Genomic DNA, 25334 nt, shown 5'->3' with positions numbered 1-25334 from the left:
TACAAACAAACATACATACATTGTACACACAAAAAATTTTTGAGATCAGTTTTTTCATCGTTTTTATTATTACTATTATTTTCTGCATTATATATTTCTTTTTTTTTTTTCACTTCATTAACATTCACACAAATGCGTCTTATCTCTCATTTTCCTTTCCCAGTCAAATAATGATTCATACACTTACACAGTGAAGACAGAATTCTGCTTAAAAGAAGAAAAAAATATAGTTTTAAAAAAATCTGATATTTATTGATATTCAAATACCTTATAATTCTCTTTTGTGAAAATCGCACATGACCAGCATATGCGAAACAAGCCCAATATGAATTATATTTAAGGTTTTATTTTAGTTATATCATGATACAGCATAATGGATATCTTTTGATCAAAATACAGTATGTTTATATAAATACCTTAGCAACCTCTAATTTTTCCATATGCATCACAGTCATTCAAATCTATCAAATAATGCCCTAGCTCCTATTACAAGCTTATTGTGCTGTTAAAATTATTTCTTATCCAAATAATTGCTTGATTAATTATTCATTATCGAATAATGAACATTAGAAGAGTTTATTATTCAAATATTTGAATGATAAACTTTAACCGAATTTTAACAGAACTAATTTTAACTATACGTCCCTGATAATGAAGAGGAACACAAAATCTACGTTACCCATCCCTGAAAACCGTATTTTCGCTCATCGCGACGTTTTCTATAAACATCTGTTCTGTGATCACGTTCACCGGCCGATAAGATTGTAACTAGATTCTTTTGTACTCTTCAGAAAACTTACAATATCGTCGGTGCAGATCTGCTGTACCTCGTTCCCTCTCTCCCATAAAGAAATACATGTGGCAACCTTGCATGGCGTATTGGTTCGTCCTATTCCACACAGCATTCTTATTCATGGTTACTATCTATTGTTGCCATGAAAGAAGGATAAAAACAGTTCGCTGTCGCTAGTAGATACTGCAAAACACACAATGCGGGCAACGGAAAAAAAAACAAGTCCCCAGAAGGTACCTACTTTTATTTTCTTAAATTCCATACAGTAACATTTTGATGCGCTTCAATGGTTCTTTTATATACTTAGTTGGCAATTCTTCTGTTGCAGCAGAAATCAGTGTGTCAGACTATACAGCGCAGGATGAATCATGGACATGACAGCCAAACGGCTTCTTTAGTTGCCGATGTATGGACAACGTATGGCTCTAATAACCGTCAGAGATTAGTATTTCTGAATTCAAGTAGTAATCACGTCACCATGCTCGGTCACCATGGAAAATTATACCTTCAATAGGAATCGAACCAAAAATACGCGCACTACTTATGGGAACATAGAAAGGTATTCGAAAATTAAAAAGAATGTATATTAAAGTAATATGAACCGTCTGGAAGATCCCTCCCTCCACCCTTCCTCCGACACACACACACACATTTGCAATTTTCCCTCTTTATTTAAAGGTAACCAGCTTACTATTACAAATGCCAATACAAATTATATGCTTATCATTTCACTCTAAAATTACGTTCAACTCCCACCTGTACTACATCTCCATACTTTCTTGTATGAAACACAAAAGGTGGGCAGGGTTTTTCAAACATAACTGTATCTATCGATAAACTAACGTGATTTAATTAACAACATATAACGTAAACCATTATTATTTTTTTCCTTTCCTTTTTTACATAAATAGTCGAACAATTAAAATGAAAACCATTTCTGGTTTTATCTTGTATTATCAACTCCTTTTAATGTTTCGTACTATTATTCATGGCCCGGTAAGAAACTTAGAATTTGAAATACTGAAAAATCAACTTGCAATAAGAGAACCAGAAATAATAATGAAATATCAAGTAATACAGAACACTCACAAATAATTAATCCATATGATATATATACAAACTAAGTGTAAGTCCTGTATCACTTATTTCTACTTAAAAAAAAAAATCCAAAATCTAAGTTATTTGTCAATAAAAGTCGAAATTCTTTCGCAACAAGTGGAACTTTTAATAACCTTTACAGTATTCTTACTGTCGAAAATCATTGTTCTAATTGAATGTGATGAAGAATTGGTAGTTAATATCTTAATATATTTATATATTGTGAATATTAGTATTATCGTTTACGATAGGAAGAAATATTTACCTTTCTCCCATGTTTTACTAAAAAACTTCTGTATTTCGGGCATTTTTGCCTTCTTCGACGGGAAACTATGTGGAATATACAAACTAGTATAGAACTGCAAATAATGAAAAGAAATCTAATCGATGAAACAAGGAATTTCATAATATTAAAAGTACTTCTTTTTAGAACCAATCAGCCTTGAAGGAAAATGATTCTATTGCAATAGACAATGGTCAGCGTCAACCTTTGAAGTAAAAGTGGCAGCCTGGAACCTAAGTATTCAGTACTGGCTACACTGCTGCATCAAGGTTTGGCGGTGAGGCAAGACAACTGCAATAGTTTGGCTCGGAGACTTGAAATAAATGTACAAAGAAGAATCGTTAAAGAGTGTAAGCCATGTACAGTATGCCTACTCGTACTGACACGCCATGCCATATATGTTTGTAAAAGACAAAATGTTTGTGGATTTTTTAGGGTTCTCTCTTTCCTTTATTGCATCTATTCTTTTATTTTATCTTTCAGCAAAACATTTAATGGAAGATCTAATTTTATATTGGCATTGCCTATATAAGGCAACACTTGTTTTACTGCGGCAACACCTTGAAGCATACGTTTCGTGCTTTGTCACTGTTTTTTTTTTTTTTTTTTTTTTTTTAATCAAGCATTCGCATAGACTTTTTGAAGTCAGATTATTAATAATTTTTTTTCTTCGGTGGAGCTGATTTTGTGCGTATAAATTGTTCAATTTGTTAGCTAATAATGATTTTTTTTAAAAATCCCGTTATATTACTCGTTTTGTCGTGTGTCTAAGAGCTAATACATGTCGTTCTTTTTGTCATATTTACAACCACCAAATGTTATCCAAATGCGTTTATTTTTGTTTAGAAGTAAAAGAATGCAGTTTGTTTGGAGACCACATACACTATACGCTAAACGAACATTTACGAGGTAAGTAACTGGACTCGCTCCTGAATGTAGTTTGAATTGAAATGTCTATTTGTATTTAGTTTCTCGTTGCGTCAACAAAATAGAGACTCTGAGATAACTTATGACACTATGTAGGAGTGGAGATGATCTTTCATTGTAGATATATATCTCAAGACCGGCTCTGTACTTTAACATGATGCTATTTGTTTTATAAAAGATTAGGCAGGGAGATGAGCCAATACTAACCAACTTGCATGTTAATACAAGTAGTTTTACGTCTGAACTTGAATCCAGCTTGGGATAAGGGAACAATTACTTTTTGTTAAAGGAGTTACTCTTAAAAAGATAATTTAAAGCAAACATGAATACTATAAATCCTGGTTACACAACTGTATGTATTAGGATTTTTATATCATTCAGTCAGAAAAATACTTCACGTTCACGAAAAGAGTTACAAAACAGCTTCAGACAGCCCACTTCAAAAATTGAATACCACCAAGTAACAGATCTTCTTAACAATATTTTCTGAATAATTTGGCAAATCATATTAGTAATTTGACCAATTTACTGAAGCCTTCAATTTATAGGTACTCATTCGACAGTTAGAGCATTTCTATTTCAAGTGTGCCCCTTCTGGCGCTGCTGTCAATGTGTTTTTTTCCTTACCCCCCTCGAAAGACGAGGGACAAGTTGCTGTGGCCGAGATCTTTCAATAGTTGGATACGGAAGCGTTGCCACAATGAATCATTTCACGGACTTCGCTTGTTAACCATTCTAAATAGTTTACGATCTTCACTTGTCAAGACCAAACGACTGAATGACAAATTGGCTACACAGCTGAGGTCATTCACTTCTTTCCCCAAAGCAAAGGAAGGGTTTCCTTCGTAAGAGGGAGGCGGGGGTGGGGCCGAAGTATGTTTCGCATATTTTCCGAGAGCACACCTGAAATAGACAGGCTATAGAAACCCAATAGCATTATGAAGGACTATGGACTTTCTGACTACGATTATTTTAACTTAAAAATCATTAAAAAACAAAAAACAAAAACAAAAAGGCATTTACAAATATAAATTCTGCTAGACGAATAGGAAAATTCTTGGAATACTATAGAGTTATGAAAGAATAGGTATTTTCAAACTTGGTATTTTCAAACTAATTTCTACAAACGAAAACATTTTCATTACTTAACAAATTCAATATTAACTACCAATCCTTTGGAGAAAAAAAAATGTATTACATGAACTTTGTTACAACAGTAAAATATTTGATTTTTAACATACACAAAATTCTGTCTTCATTCACACTAGTTTTCATACGCAATTAAGACGAAAAAAAAAATCCAACATCTGCAGGTACTCCTTTTTCAGATAAGGGTATCAGTCTTAACCTATGATAGGTGCCAAAAAAGAAAAACGCCTTTTGACACCTATTTTATTTTTAAATACATTATCTATTTGTTGTTTTCTTAATATACCCAAAAGTAATGTAAACAAATACTTTATACCATTACTCAGGACGGAAGAGGGGTTACATGGGGAATTCTACGTGTTCGTGTTGTTGTCGTCATTTTGAAAAATCCCACATGATGGATCACTTAGGAATATGAAACCTGCAGTTAATACACTGTGACAACATACAGTATACCACCAGATCTTAAAAACTAATACGCTTACTCTTTAAGCACAAAAGAACATAAATGCCCTGCAGTTTTAATAAGCCAACTGTATTTTGTGTTAGTCTCACTCAAAGCAGCAATTATTTCTTACAGAATAGCAGCTTAAGTTCTGATTTAACACTAACAACAAACATGGCACACGTCAAGTAAACAAGAAACGCAGCGAATAAATAAAAAAAAGTTCTTATATTAGCTTCCCCATGTTAGCTTACATATATATATGTATGTATAGTAATATATTGCGTATCGAAGTAATATATTAAAATATTTACCCAATGCCTATTTAAGTCTTGTTTACAATTCGTTTACATCCATTCTAAACTGAAATTCAATCTTACATTTTTCGAGCCATGGTTAATGCTTGTAGGTTGTAAAGACGCATTCACTCTGAAGCACTCCACTGTTAAAAGATCATACGTTGATAATTAAAAAGGATGATGTCAAGCTGTTGATTAATGGAGTATTTTTAACAAGGAAAAAAAAAAAAAAAAAGATTCACAATTCAACCAGTTTAGTTATATGAATATTGTAGGTATGTTCATGCATAACTTCGACATAGGTGCGCCGATTTTTGACTATTCTTTTCTTGCTTGAAACAGTATGTTTACGCATAACTTCGACATAGATGAGCCCATTTTTGACTATTTTTTCTTTGTTTGAAACAGTATATTCACGCCTATTTTCGACATAGGTGCCGATTTTTGACCATTCTTTATTTGTCTGAAACAGTATGTTGATGCATAACTGACATAGGTGCGCCGATTTTTGACTACTCTTTCTTTGTTTGAAACAATATGTTCACGCATAACGTCGACATAGGTGTGCCGATTTTGGACTATTCTTTATTTGTTTGAAACAGTACGTTCACACGTAACTTCGACATAGGCGCCGATTTTTGACTATTCTTTCTTTGTTCGAAACAGTATGCTTCTCTGGTGGTCTCATATGATTATAGCCTTCGGAGCTGGGCCATAAAACACCTCAACGAATGCAGTGACGTCGGTTCATATTTTCTTAAACAAAAGTTATTATACAATAAGTGTTTTCAATTGTTTCACCCTTGCGTCATTCTTCTGAAGGTTAGAACATTTATTGGAACACATTTGATAATTTTAGAATATTCAAATATCTTTAATAATTTTCCTTTTTAAAGCATTTTACTCGCTCACAATTTGCTTTCACCAATTTTGTGACACCGCTACCTACTGCAGCGTATCAGCTGAAATTTTCTTACCACAAAGATGGCACCTCTTTAAACAAAACTGAATATAATCCAGTAAGTTTAGCGCGTTCATCTCATTATTATGTCCAATATTCGGTTGCAATCTATCGAATGTGATTAACAGAGAGTCAGGTGTTTCAGTTTCAAATCTTTCTCTACGCGGAAACCGTTAAGCACATACCATCACTCTTTAATATTGTGGACACTTGAAACAAATTATACGTCAAATCAATGCGACTTACCCTGTTCTTTTTCGTAGGTTTATTCAAATAATTAAAAACTAACTTCAATATGACTGTCAGTTTAACTTTTAATACTTCACTTACTTCAAACGCTGACATATCGTAATTTGGCGAGTGCCTTTCATGTTTCAGTTTTGTACGTAGCATTAAAAAAACTGAATAATCGCCGATAATTTTTCGCCGTTAACGCTGTCCAATACCCGCACTATCTTTACTTTTTGATTCATTGATTTATACGAGAAAATGTTTGAGCGAGAATTTCTGTGTTTTATTTTCTAATGAGCTCTTCCCCAAATCTTTTTAAACGTACATTACTTCGTTAGAACTAAATTTCATATATGTCAAGGTTTTCATCCATTTCTGTATCAAAAATGTTATATATATATATACGAGGGAGGAGAGAAAAATAACCGGAATCGTACTCCTGCGCATCGTATACTTGTAATACGAGGTTGCGCCGGGAAGGAACTCTCCTGAGTCAGTATGCCAATGGACATACCGCTCTTTCATTGTTACAAAAACAAAAACTAACCTTTAACTTAATATCTGAAAAATGATAAAAAGCAAACCCTTCTCAGGTCCTCGTTCTTATTAAGTTTCTTTATTTCTTCCAAACACCACCTACCGGCTCAAAACAAAGGCAAACTGGCCTTGTGATTAACATGAAGACTTTTGTATCGAAGATAACTATAGAGATTACAGCATATGTCACATATAACGCATACAGTTAATTTTTGCATTCATTCATTATACAGGGTGTATGGAAACCAGGGTCATAGGGCAATTTCGATATGAATAGAGACGGAAAAAAATACAAAGACAGGGAAATTGGAAATAGGTGGTTTTCAATCTACAATGGAAGATTTTTTCCAATCACACCAGACGTTTGTGCTCTATAATCGCCCTTTGTTTTGTCACTTCCGCAGGCTGTTTTCTTGATCCCTTACTATACCCAGGGCTCTACGAAATTTGTTGCTCCGTGCAATGGCATCATTTGCGGTCTCCTCTCCTTTCTACAGAAAGAACAAATCTTAAACGCCATGATTTTACGTATGCTACCCCGTCATGAACAACGAAGCGGAGGGAAAGGGCACTCGCATTCACAAAGGCCTAAACACTACAAATACAATCTCGTTGTGTCTGTTTTTTCGACTCTAAATAATAATCTGTTATGTTAGTGAAAGATGAAGCAAACACACCTGCAGAGGAAAGATGGTAATCCTTTTTATAGAATTCAATATCGAGTTTCAATCTCAATATATCACTTTGCAATTTCAGTGCAACTAGCTCTTTTATCTTTATTTCTTGATTTTCCTTCTACACCTGTTAAATTAAAAAAAAAAAAAAAAAAAGTTTCCACCTTCAATGATAAGGAACTTGTTTGTGACACTGCCAAGACTAGCTTTCATATCAGAACTGTGATATCTAACTAAATGGAACAGGTGTTGGTTACTGTTCGAGAATTGAGTTATTGTATTTGACAACAATCAAGCAATGCATGCTGGCATTTGTTTGACCATTTGCTTTAGCGCTGTCCATGTGACCTTAAACTATTGCGACCTGAACATGATTTATGAATGTAGTATTCAAATAGAAGGTCAGCTTAGTAAATTTAACTACTATCTTCATGAAGTCTGTTTCCAACAAGAAATATTTATTTTAAATAATATAGTTATGATAGATTTTGCCGCCTCGTGGAAATGCACGCGTTACACATATGGTAGTGATGGCCATGACTATACCAGGGGTGCCCACAGAGGGGGGGCTATGACGCAAACTGCGTCATTGAAATATTTGGGGGGGCTTAAAATCTATATAAATATGATTGAGGAGGTGTAAAAATTAATTGAAAAGAAGATTTTTTCATGGGAGAACACCTACGGATAGACAATTGGGGGGGGGATGCGTCATGGACATAAGGGGGGTGGGCACCACTGACTATACCAACACTACAGCATTGTTGGGAAACGGATTCGACATATTCTAGCTTCCCTTACACAAGAATTTGCACGTCTCCTGTAATTTTTGGTGCCTTACTTTCCGTTTGACCAGCCTGTTGATCTAGAAACATTGAATTTTCATTTAACATAGTGCGCAAAACCTGTGTGGAAGCCAAACGGCTGGTGCAATTGGAAACATTACACAATTTTAGATCCAACACTACTTATTTTAAGTAACTTTCCTATCCTTCCATTTTTAAATATCTTTACTCGTAATGGACTTGGCCTATGACCCCGGACAGTTTACAAACTGTTTTTAATATTCTTTTTGTATATTTTTGAATAAACAACTTTCTATCTGCAATGTTCTTTATTTTATTAGTCTTTAAAATATGCGTGGTTTTATTGGGTTACCCTGTACTAAAGTTAGCCAAAAGACAAAACGAAGGTATCCAACTTCACTTTTTTTTTTATTTATCATTATTATTATTGTTATTTTACCCATATCTACTACTTGAAATATGTATGGTTGATATAAGCTTTTGACATTTGGATATTACTTTATATGTAGCTGTCCTTAGCTCAGTATTTCTCAGTATCTTGCTTTTGGTGTACATGTTCCAGGGTTTAATATTGTATATGTGTGCGTGGGGGCGAGGAAGTTTTTCGTGCGGCACATCATAATGAGAAATAAGATAGCTACTCCAGGTTAAGATCAGGAGCTGTATGAGTCGTATATGTTCATATGTCAACCGAAGACGGCCAGAGCCTTTATGAGCTCTGGAACAAAGAAATTCATATCGAATTATGTAGAGTGAGAGATAGAAAAAAAGCTTTGCTGTTCAACTTCTGAAATACATCCCACACACTCAAAAGATTAAGTTTTAAAATTCCCAGCTGTTACGAACTAGTACGGAAAGCCTTCTTTATAGCACTCATCTTCAGGAGTACAAAATCGCTTAACGTCTTTTTCAAAACAATGGTTATTTATGAATATTGCGTCAAATTTTATCGATACTTATAGTGGTCTGTTTTTCCAAATAGTTATAGACTGCTCTTATCATTTTACTATATAACAATATACAGCTAATGTAGCCCTAATGTTCATGCACTAACAATTTACTAGTAACCAAATAATAAAAACACCAATAAAAAGGTTATTAGTATATTATGTTAGTGCACTAGCATTAAGGCTACACACATACATTGTTGACCCCATCAGCACCAGTGACATCCATGCGGATGTCATAAATTATTCCTTTACAAAATAATAGTGACACCCAGGATGATGTCATGAAAACGAATCCTATATTAAGCGTCGTATTAATGCTGGAGGTAATGAAATTTTTTAGTGGATACAAGGCACAAGTTAGTTCTACTGTATTACTTCTCTTTCGGTGACAGCACCTTCCTCACACAGGCGTGGGAGACCCGGGTTTCGATTCCAGGTGGAAGCTCAGGTGGTTCGGATCCCACGTTAATCAGTAGGTCCACGTCTCATATAGCCTCGCTGCTGAACGGGACGTTACACTCAAAATCAACTCAACTCAACCTTCCTGACACAAAAGCTAAAAAAAAAAAAAAAAAAAAAGTTTTGTCTCAGTAGATAGCAGGTCTCAGAAGGAAAACTGTATTTGATCTCCGGCCAGTGTTGCCAACCTGAAGGAGCAGAGTTCCTTCAAAACATCAAAATATCTTTTTTTCAGTCCAAAAGTTCCATATATATATATATCAGTAATATGAATGCTCTCCTCGCACGTGCACAATAACTATACCCTATATAATGGTCTAGACCGTCTTTTAACAGTAAATGAAAACCTGGTATTATAGCACGCACATAGGAAAATGACACCTGGAACGCAAGAGGTTAAATAATAAAATGATGAGAGCAATCTATAATTATTGGACAAGGCAGCCGACCATGTGTATCGATAAAACTTTTCGCAATATTCATAAATTACAAATGCTGACACTTTTTTTTTTTTTTTTTTAATCGTGTTGTGAAAAAGGACTTAAACCATTGTGTACACCTGAAGATGAGTGGTCGAATGTCTCATCCGAAATATTGGAGTAAGACTGACGAGGAACATTACGAGATGAGTAATTTGAAGTATTGCAATGTGTTCCATACACTCGATAAGTAACTGTAATTCAATTTCATTTGATAGCAATCAATCCTAAATTGGCAGAACACACTACACGTATAGCAAATTGAATCTTAATCTCAACAATGCGACATCCTGTCATCTTGAACAATCCTTTACATTACAAATGATACGAATTATTCTCCTATCATACTTCAGATCTGAACTTTTCAGTCGTAAACTCAACTACTACAATAAAAACAGAAGCGTTCAAGGGTCAAAATGATAATTTCAATTCAATAACACACGTACCTAAGATCTGTTAATGTATGGTTGCGAGAAATTTTATAATTTGAATGGTGTATTATACGCACCAATACCTTTAATTTGCTAACAAAATTACCCGTATTTTCAACTGCTACATGTAGTTAGTTGATTGAACTTTTGATGTGTTTTTATATACAATAATCAAAATTTAGAATACATTTCTTTCGCCCCACAATTAATCTACTTAGCCTAGCCATAAATACTGTTACAAAAGTACCAGAGGTTTGCAACCATGTTTCTTGTGAGTAGAAAGAATGAACGTGGCCAAGGGCGCCTATCAGGGGGGCACGGTGGGGCGCTTGCCCCCCCAAGAGGAAATCGTACTTGGGAATATCGAAAGCCCAATAGAATTTTTACATTAGTTATAGCAGAATTTGAAACTATATTTGAAATCTCGCTTATATTTCCCCCCCCCCCTGGAAACCACAGCATGGGCGCCCTTGAACGTGGCAATGGAAAGTGCGATCATGCAGTAAGAGTGCTGCTGTAGAAAGGAACACATGTAACCAGTATAGGCAGGATGGAATGGGGTGAGTATGAAAATAGGATTGTAGTGATAGCGTTACGCTAAAATGGAAAACCCAACGACTAAAATTTTCAATACACTGAAAAAAAAAAGCTTAACATGAGTTGCATGTTTGTGTACCGCACCATCCAGCGGTTCCTTAATACTGGGTCTGTCCAGGATCGCCCGAGAGCTGACCGACCACAAAGTGAAAGCAGTGGCGGTGTGTGTGAAGAGAAATTCCGTACAGAAGCAGACAGTAATAGCCCAAGCGATGAACATCTCCAACCGAACGATGCCCAGGCAACTCAGGGACGATCTTTGTATTCGAGCCTACCGACGATCAACGGGACACTTTCTGACGCTACGTCTGTTTGAGCTAAGGAAGCACAAAAGCAAACGCCTGCTTCAACGGTACGATCAAAATCGGCACAGACAAATTCTGTTCACCGATCAGAAGTTGTTCACTATCGAAAAGTGTTTCCATTGCCAAAATGATAAGATGTATGCGTCATCAGCTCAGGAAGCCAGGGACAAAGTTCCGAAAATCCAAACAGCCCATCATCCCGCGTCCGTCATGGTGTGGTGGGGAGTGAGCATGCTGGCACCACACGTCTTCATTTTCCCTGCCCCCATCGCCCCACAAATCTTGAATTGAAAAGAACGAAAACTGAACTATTTGTTTCTGTTTCTATCCAACAGTAGTTCTTGAATAATATCATGATTAAACTAATAATCCTATATTATGAAAAGTGGATGAAAATTTGACTCTTTTTGAACAATACTGAAGAGTAAGGTGAGTACCTTTCAGGTTATTGATACGATTACTCTTCAAGGATATTGTATTGTAATAAATACCCTCCAAGTTCCCTCTAAGCGGTACTGCTTAGATGATGACAATGCATTAAAGCACTCGTCAATTCTACCACGGAAAGGGTAATACAAGCTTTGGATTATGTACATGTGCTTTAACAAGAAATATGGACATATTTATAATTTGAAACGTTGGGAGGAAACAAAAACAAAAAAGAAACCTATTGATATGCGTTGATGCACTTTTGCAAGTCAGTACCTATAGAGGGCGTCACAAAGAAGTCACAATATTTTAGGAACATATTCCTCACACCAAAATAAGAAAAGAAAAGTTCATATGGACCTGTGCTCAAAAGTGGATAGTTTCGGATTTATAGGCTATCGAAAATGTTAACTTTAAAAGTTCATAGCTACACTACTATGGGATTTATGGTAATCGGGTCAAGACATCACTGAGGAACTGGTATGTGAACTATACAAATATCTATGTTTAAGAATGCTCCAGTACTTGCATACCAATTTTTAGAGAGGTAGCTAGAGAGTGACCAAGTACTCCAAAAAAGCCTGTCTAAAACTGATTGTGCAAGTACCGGGGGTTCTGAAAGATGGATATTTGTATAGTTCACATACTAGTTCCTCAGCGATGTCTTGACCCGACTACGACTGGTCCTATAGTAATAAAACTATGGACCTTTAAAGTTAATTTTTTCACGTTTTCGGCATCCTACGAGTAAGAAACTATGCACTTCCAAGCACAGATCAATATGAACTTTTTTTTTCTTATTTTGATGTGAGAAAACTATTCCCAAAAATATTGTGACTAAATTTTTGTAACACCCTGATATACGGAATAATGAAGTTAAGAAGTGGAACTGATATCAAACCACTTTTTAAGGATTGCGAGCACTGAAATGTATCGTCTTCAGTCTTTAAAAAAATAGACCTTAGTACACGTTTCGAAATCAATTTTTTTTTTCTTTCTTCATTATTCGTTCCTACAGGTTCAATTTCCCATTCTGTATTGACAACGCTAGCGTTTAATTACAATTCTTATGAACACTTTTTGGTACTGAAATATCATTTTTTCACATAAGAACCGATGTAAACTATGAGGGTACATCCTGAAAATGGTATCTTAGGAGTAATTACTTCTTTCGTCAACCTTACTATATATCGATGCAATTGGATGTATCAACCAATGACCTGTTTTCTTCATATAAATCGAAGTAAACAATGACGAAGCCTGAAACTACATTCCAGATCAGTTTTCTCAAGAAGAATGAAGATTTTATAGTCCATACATAAAGACTTCCCTATTATTACTCGTATTTCTCCTATTTACTCCACAACGTATGTTTTTACAGTCATCTATTGTTCAATTCGCTGAACTATTTACGATAGATTTTTTTTTTTCACTTTAGTATTCAAATCATACCCCAGTGGGCCCGTGTAGCGTAGTCGCTAACGCTCTCGTCTTTAGTGCGAGCGCTTCCGGGTTCGATTCCCCATGGGGACATTCGGCCGAAAAAGTGTAAAAGTTTTTCGGCCGAAAGTCCAGAAATCTAATTCTTAATTCAATCATGCCCTTTACTTAGCCTATAGGTTAGCGCACGTGTCTCCGGAATGGAAGACTCGGGTTCAATTCCCAGCAGGATTTCAAGTGGTTCAGATCCTAAGTTAAGCTGAAGGTACACGTCCCAAGTAGTCTCATACAATTGAACGGAACACTAAACTGCACTCCAACCGATCTTCTTATGAATGAAAGTGATAAATCTTCGGGAACTTATAGACAGGCCCGTATTTAGGTAAGTGCTATTCTGTGCTCGAGCACAGGGCGGCAAAATTTGGGATTTTTTAAGATTCCCAATAACGCAATATTTAAAACTAGCAACCCGCAGAGTCCTGCGCAAGCGCGAGAAAATATGTTAATGTGTTTAATTCGCTCTAATTACAGTAGTTACTAATTAGCTAGCTTATCTGATTACTTTTAAAAAAGTCATTCTCTCCCATCCCACCCCAAGCGGTGAGGATGAACTTGAACATAATGAAACTTGTACCGTTAAACTTAGCAACCTCGAAAACTATGAATTCCAACACTAATATTGGTCGTTTGTCGATTACTTTTAAAATCTTGCCCCCTCCGTGGCGGGTAGAGTATGGCCTTGAAGTTCAATTGGATTAAAACTGTCACTATTTATCTCAGCGACCCCAAAAACTATTAACTCTAATATTGCTCGTTTAAAAATGTACTCATGTTATTCTTATGGGGACTTTGTACCCTCATATCTCAGTTCAGGTGTGATCTAGATACTCGGAACAGGTCATTTTGATCATTCCTCTGAAAACTTTAAAACATTAAAATTTCATGTTTCTATCTATTATGGTTCTCGAGTTGAAAATCGCTACAGTCAGACAGCTTATTGTATTATTAATATAGATTATATTACACCATTACTGACGATGAATAATGTAAACGATTGTTTTTCTTAACAGTTATCACCAATAATTATTGGGGTCTCACAGTAACGTCCACCAACGATCACCTACCTTCGGACAGACCACATCATAATCATCATTGATAGATTAGGCCATTTAAAACTATGTTATCACTTTTGTAACTTGTAATACCTAAGAGCTGGTATGTTCGCAAAATCACAGCTTGTTTCTTTGTTTGACTTAAGTATGTGCGGGAGGCGGGGGGAGCAAATTATTTAGAGCACAGGGGCGCACAATATATAAATACGGGCCTGCTTACAGGTACCACCTTTTTCCAAATACGTAGCTAGAAACGGTTACGGTTCGGTGAAGGATAAACAATAAACTTTCAGAAAATACCTTTTCATAAAATGTTGATTGAAAAATCTTGTAATTTACAAGCTCACTGTGCAAAAACGGGAAATAACTATAATCGAGCAACAATTTTAACCAAGGAAGAAACAATGAGAAAAGTTGGACATACATTGAAAGGTATATGGCAGCGTTGGTTAAACATTTCTCAAGGACCACTTGTATGACTCAGAATGTTCTACGAACCACCATACTTTTGCCCCCTCGAAAGCATGTATATGTTTTGAACTTATGTTAATTTTTAAATTTTGTTTGAGATTCTCGACTATAGTGTATGATTCCCAATTCACTTCAATTGTTTTTTTTCTTTCTTTCTTTCTTTACTAACAAGACCACAAGGGGGCACCTGAAGGGAGGACGACAGTTTGAGAAACGCCGTTATAAGGTGTTCAATTAGTGAATTTAAATTTAAAATTTGTTCTTGAGAAGAGGCAACGAACTTACCGACGCAATCAACCAGTGCCGTGCCATGAGGGGGAAGAGCGGGGAGACGGCCCGGGTGCCGAAGGGGCGCAAAATTCGGGAGAAAGGGAAGAAAAAAGAGAGAGAAAAATTTATTTGGAATATTACTAGTATGTACTTAAATTCTCTTTCTGCTTTAGGAAGTGGTCCTATAATGTTATTCATGTTAGGAAAATGCATGTGCACATATATAAAACGGAAGGAAAAAAGTGCTCAAAATCACTGTAAGGCACGGTTTATTTTTGAAAATTTTAGAGCACAGGGGCGCACAATATATAAATACGGGCCTGCTTACAGGTACCACCTTTTTCCAAATACGTAGCTAGAAACGGTTACGGTTCGGTGAAGGATAAACAATAAACTTTCAGAAAATACCTTTTCATAAAATGTTGATTGAAAAATCTTGTAATTTACAAGCTCACTGTGCAAAAACGGGAAATAACTATAATCGAGCAACAATTTTAACCAAGGAAGAAACAATGAGAAAAGTTGGACATACATTGAAAGGTATATGGCAGCGTTGGTTAAACATTTCTCAAGGACCACTTGTATGACTCAGAATGTTCTACGAACCACCATACTTTTGCCCCCTCGAAAGCATGTATATGTTTTGAACTTATGTTAATTTTTAAATTTTGTTTGAGATTCTCGACTATAGTGTATGATTCCCAATTCACTTCAATTGTTTTTTTTCTTTCTTTCTTTCTTTACTAACAAGACCACAAGGGGGCACCTGAAGGGAGGACGACAGTTTGAGAAACGCCGTTATAAGGTGTTCAATTAGTGAATTTAAATTTAAAATTTGTTCTTGAGAAGAGGCAACGAACTTACCGACGCAATCAACCAGTGCCGTGCCATGAGGGGGAAGAGCGGGGAGACGGCCCGGGTGCCGAAGGGGCGCAAAATTCGGGAGAAAGGGAAGAAAAAAGAGAGAGAAAAATTTATTTGGAATATTACTAGTATGTACTTAAATTCTCTTTCTGCTTTAGGAAGTGGTCCTATAATGTTATTCATGTTAGGAAAATGCATGTGCACATATATAAAACGGAAGGAAAAAAGTGCTCAAAATCACTGTAAGGCACGGTTTATTTTTGAAAATTTTCTTACGCTTCGCGACAACTATGTTGGCGCTTCACGGCTGGTCTGTCGACCTTACTCATATGTACGGGGGCGCCTTCGTACACTATCGCCCCAGGTGCTGATTTTCCAAGGCACGGCACTGCAATTAACGAAGGCAACGAACGACAATTGTTTCGTTAACAATTAGAACTTAATAGAAACTGAGAGGAGGAATACCATCCTTAATCAATATTTGACAAGATGTAGTCATCTTAGGATTTATAGCCTTTCCTTCATAGAACACACCTAAATTCTAACCCATTTTAGCTATAGGCTCGGAAGGACCACGTTAAAGAAATTTAGCTATTTTATTCATAATATGATACATAAAAATTGGATTATTATTATTATTATTTTAAATTTTACGTCCCGTGTTATGCCGGCTAGGCTAAAGGAGACGAGAATGATGTGAAATGAATGGAATGATGAAAGTGGGAGGAAACGGGAGAATTCCGAGAAAACCCACGCACACGGTGTTTGTCCACCACAGAGCTCATCTGGCGCGAACTGGGATCGAACCAAGAACCCCATGCACCAGAGGTGAACGCTCTACCACTGAGCCACCGCGGCCCCTATTTTAGTAGAAATGTAACAAAGACATTACGAGTACCTTTTAGGCAACGCCCAGTACTATGCAAACAGCAAATCGACGCCTGCCTATGTCCTTCTTTTAACGGCACAGGAACGGATAGATTTGAGTCGGCAATATTACATTCTTATACCTACCCCCCCCCCCCAAAAAAAAAAAAAGCTGCATTCGATTGGCCCAGTTGTGCCGACTTCACTCACAAAACATGTAGAAGGGGAAGCTAGTATGTAATCTGAAGAGAGATTTTCAGCAACGTCGGTTTAATTAACAAACTGGAGAGTTTTGTATTGATCTGCTTCGTCACAGTGAATACAAGCTATTTTTCTTTTGCTATTTCGGGATCGGGATTTTAATAAAAAACAAACATAATGACTGTTATCTCAAGTATCTGCAGAAGCTGGGAAATTAAGTGAAGAGAAATGTCAAAAACTTAAAGATTTTTTCCATACCACAATAAAATTACACATACTACAAAAATAAATTCTTCCCTTACGATTGAGCGTCACGACTACAGTATGAAAATAACCATCTATTGTGCTATTAATATAAATTTTCACATCAAATCACAATTTTTTTCTGTAATAGTCATGTTTTAATTACTTCAACGCACTTTTTTATTTTATCGTTACTCAAGACAATTAAAATTTATGGAAACTTAATCATAGCCTGTATTGCTCACAGAGGTCAGAAAAACTAAACAGGTATTTAAAATAAGGGTGTTCGAAACGAAACGCACTAATTTGAAATGTCTGTAATACAATATGTACCGATACATAGAGAAGATTCATACATCAATGGATACACGAAGTTTTGAAGCTTTGTTTGTTCAATCCCACTATTTCTACAATGAGTCCCACGAGTGGCATGGAGGATGTTTATTCGATACTCCACTTCTTTCTACGTACCATTTACCATCTGTGGCGCAACTGTCTTCAATCCCATGGCCACCCCAGTCGCCTGACATTACTCCCCTGGATTTCTTCCTGTGGGAGTATGTTAGGGACAGGTTATACTCTACCGAAATGACAAATCTGGAACCGCTTCGTGAGAGAATTAGAACTGCAACGGAGAGAGTTACGTTACAGATGCTAAAGGGTACCTGAAAAAAAAAAAAAAAAAAATCGAGTATCGGTTAGACAACCTCCGTGCCACTCGTGGGGCTCATGTACAAATAGTGCGATTGCACAAACAAAACTTCAAAACTTTGTGTATCCATTGTTACATGAATTTTCTTTATGTATCGAATACATGTTGTATTACAGACATTTAAAATTAGAGCGTTTCGTCCCGTACACCCTGTATTATAGGATGTTACGGGAAACAAAGTAAAATAATGATAAACCAGTACCTTTTCCCTCCTTTAAATCTGCCTTTGCAATGACTTAGTAAATAAAGGCTTTTACCTGTGAGGTTGTATTTTTGATTTTCACTATTTTGTTACTCGATTTCAATTCAATAATTTTGAGCACTTGCTTTTTAATACAAATTACCGTATTTATGCGAATCTAAGACAGCCTCAAATGTAAGACGCACGCTTGGCGAAACAAAAAAAAAAAAAAAAAAAAAAAAAAAAAAAAAAAAAAAAAAAAACCTACCTACATTAATTTTAAAGAAAGAAAAAAACATTAATAAACATGAGAAAACAAATATTGTTATGGGAAAATAAAGAAACCTTGAACTTATTGCTGGAATTTATGGTATATTCATGTATCTGCTGGTACTTTTTTTCCTAATGTAATTACGGTACAACACTTCCTTGCGTCAGTTTTCTAGCAATCCACTGTCGGTACCATATTATCATATTATGACAGTATATATATATACAAACAAATAATTATTCAGCAATTTCTTTTGTTCTGTTTCTTTTCTTATCTTTTGCAATCACACTCGCAAAAAAAAAAAAAAAAAAAAAAAAAAAACTACCACGTTACTGCTCATCATCTGTTTCCTCATCGGCATCATCACTATCTTTTTCCAGTTTTTACACTTTTGATGACCAAATACAAACAAAATACACATTCTTCACAGAATCGTGACTAACGGGCAATTTTTGGCAAAACTCCATCTAATCTGGCCTAAATTTGCATAACCAAGATGCATCTTGATTTTGGAAGGAAAAAAAAAATCGACAAAAAAGTGCGTCTTAGAATCGCGTAAAAACGGTAGTTACCTCAAAACATATACGTAACCAACCAAATACCATATTAATCAACCTATAAGCCTATTATTAATTTATATATCATTCTTCGAAAACAGTGAAATAAACATTTACTACAGACAAGACCTTTTTCCCGTTTTGATACCCTTAAAATTATAAATTTCTTAGTTGCTTCACAAATACCTAAACACTACTTTGATTGTAGTTTCTCTTTTTTAAAAAAAGTATTTGTAACCAGGAATTTGTGACACAAAATAATAATAAAATTGAAACTGTCATTTACTAATAAACTACGCCGGAATTTTTTTGCTGCCATATATGTCGTATATTATATATATAGTATATTTTTATATATATATATATGAATATATATATTGCTGCAACATTTGTTACACTTTCTTTCTTTCTTCAGAAGACGTAAACAGAAATACTAACACGGATGTAAACACTAAAGTCTTGAATTGTTCAAATATCATGTCAGTACCAGGGAACTTCTACAAAAACTATTTCCACTGACGCTACACGGTTAAGTCTGGCATTATCTCATCAACAATCAAAACATGTACTTAAAATCAAAATTTGTTTCATTGTTTATTAAAATATTTGATAATATTTACATAGATATTTTCTTTTCGATAATTTACAAACCGAAGCAAAAGGGAATTACAACCCTCTCTCTCTCTTTTTCTTCTCTCTAAAAAAGAAATCTTTTTTGAAGAAAGAAAAAAAAAAAGCACGATACTCACATAAATGGAAACAGAGAAATCCACTTATAATTTTCAAAATTTAAACGAAACCAACCGTATAGATTAAATTTGTCTTAAATATTTTAAATTTAACATTCTTACGCGTCGAGCGTAAGTCGGGAACAATATACATTTCATAAAATTATACGAGTTTTTCTGTTCTCTTAATTACACAAATTACAATGAGGAAGGTCCCACCCTTTAATAATGCCCTGAGGTCAATGATATGACATTGTTCTACAAGGTATTCAAACTAATCTACATTTGTCCTTCCTTACTAAACATTTCCCGTGACAGTTTAAAATACATTTTCGTCACTGAAGCTATCTGTTCACTTTAATTCGTTTCGTGAAATAATTACAGTGAAAACTTTAAAATGGCATAATAATAGTATTGAACGGTTATGTCTGCTGGATGACTTTTCGTTAAGAATGTACAGTGAATTCATTTTGTTTAATCACCTGCACAAAACCTTTACATTTTTTAAAGCAAAGAATGCGTTGACAAATTTCTAAAATTGTAAGACTTCACCGGGAATACAAGTACGAGACGCATCCAGAAGCTAACTTTCCCACGCGTCCCATAGCTAGGAAGCCGTATGTTGCGCGAAGCGAGTAAGGTCGTAGCATGGCGCATGCGCCAGCAGAACTTTCCTAGTGCTCTCAGTAGCGTCGTGGCAGTGGTTAAAGATGGACGTTTCTATTCCAGCTCCCGCCGCGTGTGAAGTGCGACCAGTGATAAAGTTTTTGAATGCACAGGGCATAGTGTCGATTGAAATTCATCGTCAGCTGTGCCAGGTTTATGGGCCAACCGTCATAAGCAAGCAGATGGCGCATTGCTGGTGTAGACAATTTGCAGCAGGGCGCCAAAATGTGCATGATGAGGAGCGCAGTGGGGAGCCAATCGTCATCACAGACGACCTTGTGGACTTTGTTCGGGAAAACATTATGCAGAATCGTCGCTTTTCAATAACGGAACTCAGCGGTCAGTTTCCGCAGATTTCTCGTTCCTTATTGCACACCACTGTCACGGAGCACCTGTTGTTCAAGAAGTAGTGTGCCAGGTGGGTGCAGAAGCAACTGACTCCAAAACACAAAGCAAAGGCACATGGGGTTAGCATTGACATTTTTGGAACGACGATGGATTTAAATCGGCGCTGTGCATTCAAAAACTGTGTCACTGGACGCACTTCGCACGCGGCGGAAGCTGGAATAGGAACGTCCATCTTCAACCACTGCCACGACGCTACTAAGAGCACTAGGAAAGTTCCGCTGGCGCATGCGCCATGCTACGACCTTATTCTCTCACGTGCACGCAGTCGCTTCGCACAACATGCGGTTTCCTAGCTATGGGACGCGTGGGAAAGTTAGTTTCTGGAATCGCCTCATAACAAACATAACAAAAATAATATAATAATTAACAAAAGATAAACTAATTTTTAGCATGTGGGCTGTATATATTATAAATTTCAGTGTCATATATGTATATATACAATGAACACTTTTACCGAGAATCGTCAAATTAAGACTTCCTATATATATATTTAAACAAGTATCATGTTTTAAATTTTCTTAACTTTATGAAATGTGTGTATGAAACAATGTTTGAAAAACTGATTACCACACTGCAAAGACTCGAATCTCGATCTTGTGCTTGCCAGGAGGAATCTCTACAAAGTGCAATACACTCACTAAAATCAGTTTCTGTAGGGATGATAAAAATTTCCCTGATTTCGAAAAAATTTCGGAATTTAGAACAATTCCGGAATTCTTCCAAATTCCGGATTTTTTTCGGTTTTACTTTCCGGATTTCGGAAAGTAAATATTCCGAAATTGCCCATCCCTAGTTTTCTGTGTCTGTTGTTTATCCCTCGCGCTGGTGGTAGCTGAATCGATGGAGCATCCTCCTAGCACACAGAAAATTTGGAATTTAGACCCCTAGTTCAAATATAAGATTAGCGAGTGTGTTTTCCAATAAATTAGTATTGCAATAAATAATTAAAGCCAAACAGCTACTCACTGGGATTTATTTTCATTATTTTTTCTTCAAAATATTTTAAATTATTTATTTTCCTTTTATTATACTGAGCAGAAACTGAAAGTTCACCCCAATTAGACGACTAGATTTTTTTAAAAAAAATTACATTTTTAGAACCTTCGTATTAAAAAACGACATAAATTTCAGTTTCAAAATTCGTATTCTACCATCCACCAATAGAATTGTACCAAACAAATACACATGTGTTCATCTCTTTTTCAGGTTAACACGAAGCAGCTGTCTTCAAATATTCGCCATGTACTCAAAAACAAAAGAACAGGATAATATATTTTTTAATTGATTAATTTTAAAATTTAAGTCCCTTTTTAGTACCGGGCCATATAAAACAAAATCTGCTCTTTAGAATGGAATCCGAATTACTCCATTATTACCTCTACCAGGAATCGAGCCCGGAACCATGCGCAGTGAAAACAAGCGCTCGTTACACATTTGGCATGTAAGAACAAATGTTCCTGTACTTAGTAACCAAAGAAAGTGCAATATGCCAGCGTTTTGATCTCAATATGTGAATTATTTGAGAATAACATATCCCTATATGATATAAAATAAGGGAAGTGCCCAATCTGGTATGGTGTAAATGAACAATCAGATTTTGTTTAGCAATCGAATTCCCCTACCGCTTACTCTGGCTAAGGTTTTGGACTATCGATAAGTATTCCCCATTCATCTCCTGTTCTTTATTTCATCCCTTATTATTTCCAGACGCAGCCACCGCAAAGAATTGTTTTTCTAGAAGGGAGAAATTATTGTCTTTTATATATATATATATATATATATATATATATATATATATATATATATATATAAAGGAATTTGGCTACATTGAGATTGAAGAAAAGGAAGGAAATATTCGTGCGCTATCAGAACTAGGAACTTCTCGATAGCAAGGCTGGATCCTTTTAACTGTTAAATTAAACACGACCTGCAGAAGTAATAAAACACCAGCAGACCAGAACACTGGTTTGTAAAATAGTTTGTTAAAAACTGAACGAACTTCTGACTGATGCACTGGAGGAAAAAAAAAATATCTACTAATTTTTTATATTGTTTTCACATAAATGTCACCTGCTATTACTTGAACGCAATTTTTATGTTGCTTATAAGAGGATTTCTCTGCCCACCATAATTTGTTAGCATTTCCTATAATATACAGCATTGATTATGCATTCTATAAACAAAAACAGAGAAGATCACATATGTACAACACAAGATAAGATCAGAAGACGAAAGTAATGCTTACTTTCTAAGAACCTAAAAGATTAACATGACAAAAAAAAGCTATGAAACATAACGAAAATGTCACATAAGCAATATCGTAATGTCAAAAATTATAAGATTAATAGAATGGGACAATTAAAAACGTTTGCCTCACTACATTCCGGTAGTTTCACTGTTTCGATCCACGGCATCGCCAAATGAGGTTCCTGGCATTAAAGGCAAGTGTTCAGGTTCCCCTGAATCAATTGTGGGGCTACTTCCATTATCCTCTAATACTAAAGTCTTTGATAAAGGATAGAAGGCTGATCCTTGACTTGGTTTTAATTCGAATTTAACACAAGGCTTAAGAGGGCAGTAGTCTATCTCACTCAGGTCTATCATTGGTCTCCTGTGGACGAAAAAAAATAAGATATTAAATATCTCTGGCACAACGAAAATGGAAATTAAACAAAAAGGAGTTTTACGTGGGTCGTTCAACATATAAGTTACCCTAAGTATAAAATACTTAATTTTAGACGTAAACTACGCATGCATGTGTAGGTGGGTCCTTCCTCACTCCACACATAATCCCCATTGAGATACAGGTATTTGCATGACCGTTGCACTAATTTGTTCAAACCCTTTTGAAAAAAAAAAAAAAGCTATTTAGCCCTCTCCTTACTTTATCAATTTCGAAACGTTCACCTTGCAATGCAGACTTTAACACCGGAAAGAAATGGAAGTAACTAGGCGCTAAATTGAGGCTGTATAAAGAGTGGGGCAGCCTTTCCTACCCTAATTCTTAAATTCTGTGTCTTGTTTGCGTGCTTAGTGGGGTGGGCGTTATCGTCAAGAAAGAAGAGATCAGGTCGATTATGTAGAATTGTGTTTCCCTGAAGAAGAATTCGGGTTCGACACAAGTGACATGGTCTCCTGTCAACTGGTGATGAAGAGATGAAGCAGAATATAACGAGTGTGCTAAATAGTCAGAGCTTTGACTTTTCGCAAAGAGTTTGGACAAATTGGTGCATCCGTGAGACAAATGGCTGAATCTCAATGGGGATTATGTGGAGAGGTGAACAAAAACCCACCTATTCTCTTTCCAGCCTTAGAAAAAAGATGTAAACAAACCCACCTGACTACCAGTTTGTCGATGACCAGTGATTGGTTGTTGGTCTCAGTGTACTAGTATCCTACCGCAATATAATCCCTACTAAAATAATAATTTCAAATAAAAATATCTGAATTTATCCTACAGTTTGTTATAATAAGCGCAATATATATAATATTTAACAACAGATGTAGCTTTATTTCAACCTCACCCGTATCTGGACATATAGTATTTACTGCGCATGCGTTCACGCGCCTTCCTCCACTCATTTAAAATTATTGTAGAATGCAGAGTTTCATGGCGACGATGTGTGGCAATAACCCATTTTCGTCTCGTGTTATAAAACTCAAAAGAAGACAACAGGAAAAAGAGACAATCTCGTTTATATAAGGATTTAAGAAAATATATATCTCCAACATAGCAGTAGTCAGTGTCAGTCCGTTAATTATTTACCAGCCTTATAGTCTGGAAATTATGCGACGACGGTAAGTAGGCAGACGATCTTGCTGTTCACGTCTCTCGCTGCCGAAGCACGTGTGAGCCGCGGAGTAATTCATTTTGCTTTGTTTATGTCTACTTTGTTCTAAGGCTGGAAAGACTTTACATTCGTACGTATAGTTTACAAATGTATGTTAAAAAGCAAATTTTTTACAGCTTACTGAAACATACATTGAGCGACACACATATAAATACTCAGTAGTGATGTTAAAAAAATCGAACCTCATCACCACCAAGTAGCACTAGTTTTAATTAACAATTAATACAAGTAAACAATGCAATTGTTCTTTACGAATATTTTATGAACAAAATGGTAAATTGAAATTATTTACACTGTACTATCATAAAATCTAAACTGATCGACAGCAAATAATAATAATAATTTTACTGATGTATTCCACACATACAGCGAGTGGCCAAAAATACATCCACGGGAATACAAACAATATAACAAAAGAGATCTACATAGCAAAAGTAATACAAATAAAATGATACAGATAATATAACTAAGTTAAGAAAGTAATACGAATATACAATAATTGCTGAGAAATAATAGACAACGAACAAATTGAGAAAAAAGACAGAACATTATATACAGGGTGTTTTAAAACAACACAAACAACGTTTGGGATGTGATTCCTGGCACCAAAATAAGACAAAAAGTTTGGACCAACCTGGG

General features: G+C 35.6%; 1 protein-coding gene across 4 annotated transcripts in view; it reads right to left on the bottom strand.

The window, feature by feature from the left end:
• The window catches only part of LOC145671790 (protein FAM117B-like), a 70002-nt gene continuing 44668 nt past the window's right edge, over positions 1-25334 (bottom strand). For all 4 annotated transcript variants that reach the window (XM_081741004.1, XM_081741003.1, XM_081741005.1 and 1 more), the window contains exon 8: positions 1-23455. In XM_081741004.1, the coding sequence (XP_081597130.1) occupies positions 23221-23455 (235 nt within the window). In that variant the 3' untranslated portion in view covers positions 1-23220. The remainder of the gene's footprint in view (positions 23456-25334) is intronic.

The sequence above is a fragment of the Thermobia domestica genome, chromosome 15, assembly GCF_964235325.1.
Source record: "Thermobia domestica chromosome 15, izTheDome1.hap1.1, whole genome shotgun sequence".
Taxonomy (NCBI): Eukaryota; Metazoa; Arthropoda; class Insecta; order Zygentoma; family Lepismatidae; genus Thermobia; species Thermobia domestica.
This window is presented reverse-complemented; position numbering and strand designations above follow the sequence as displayed.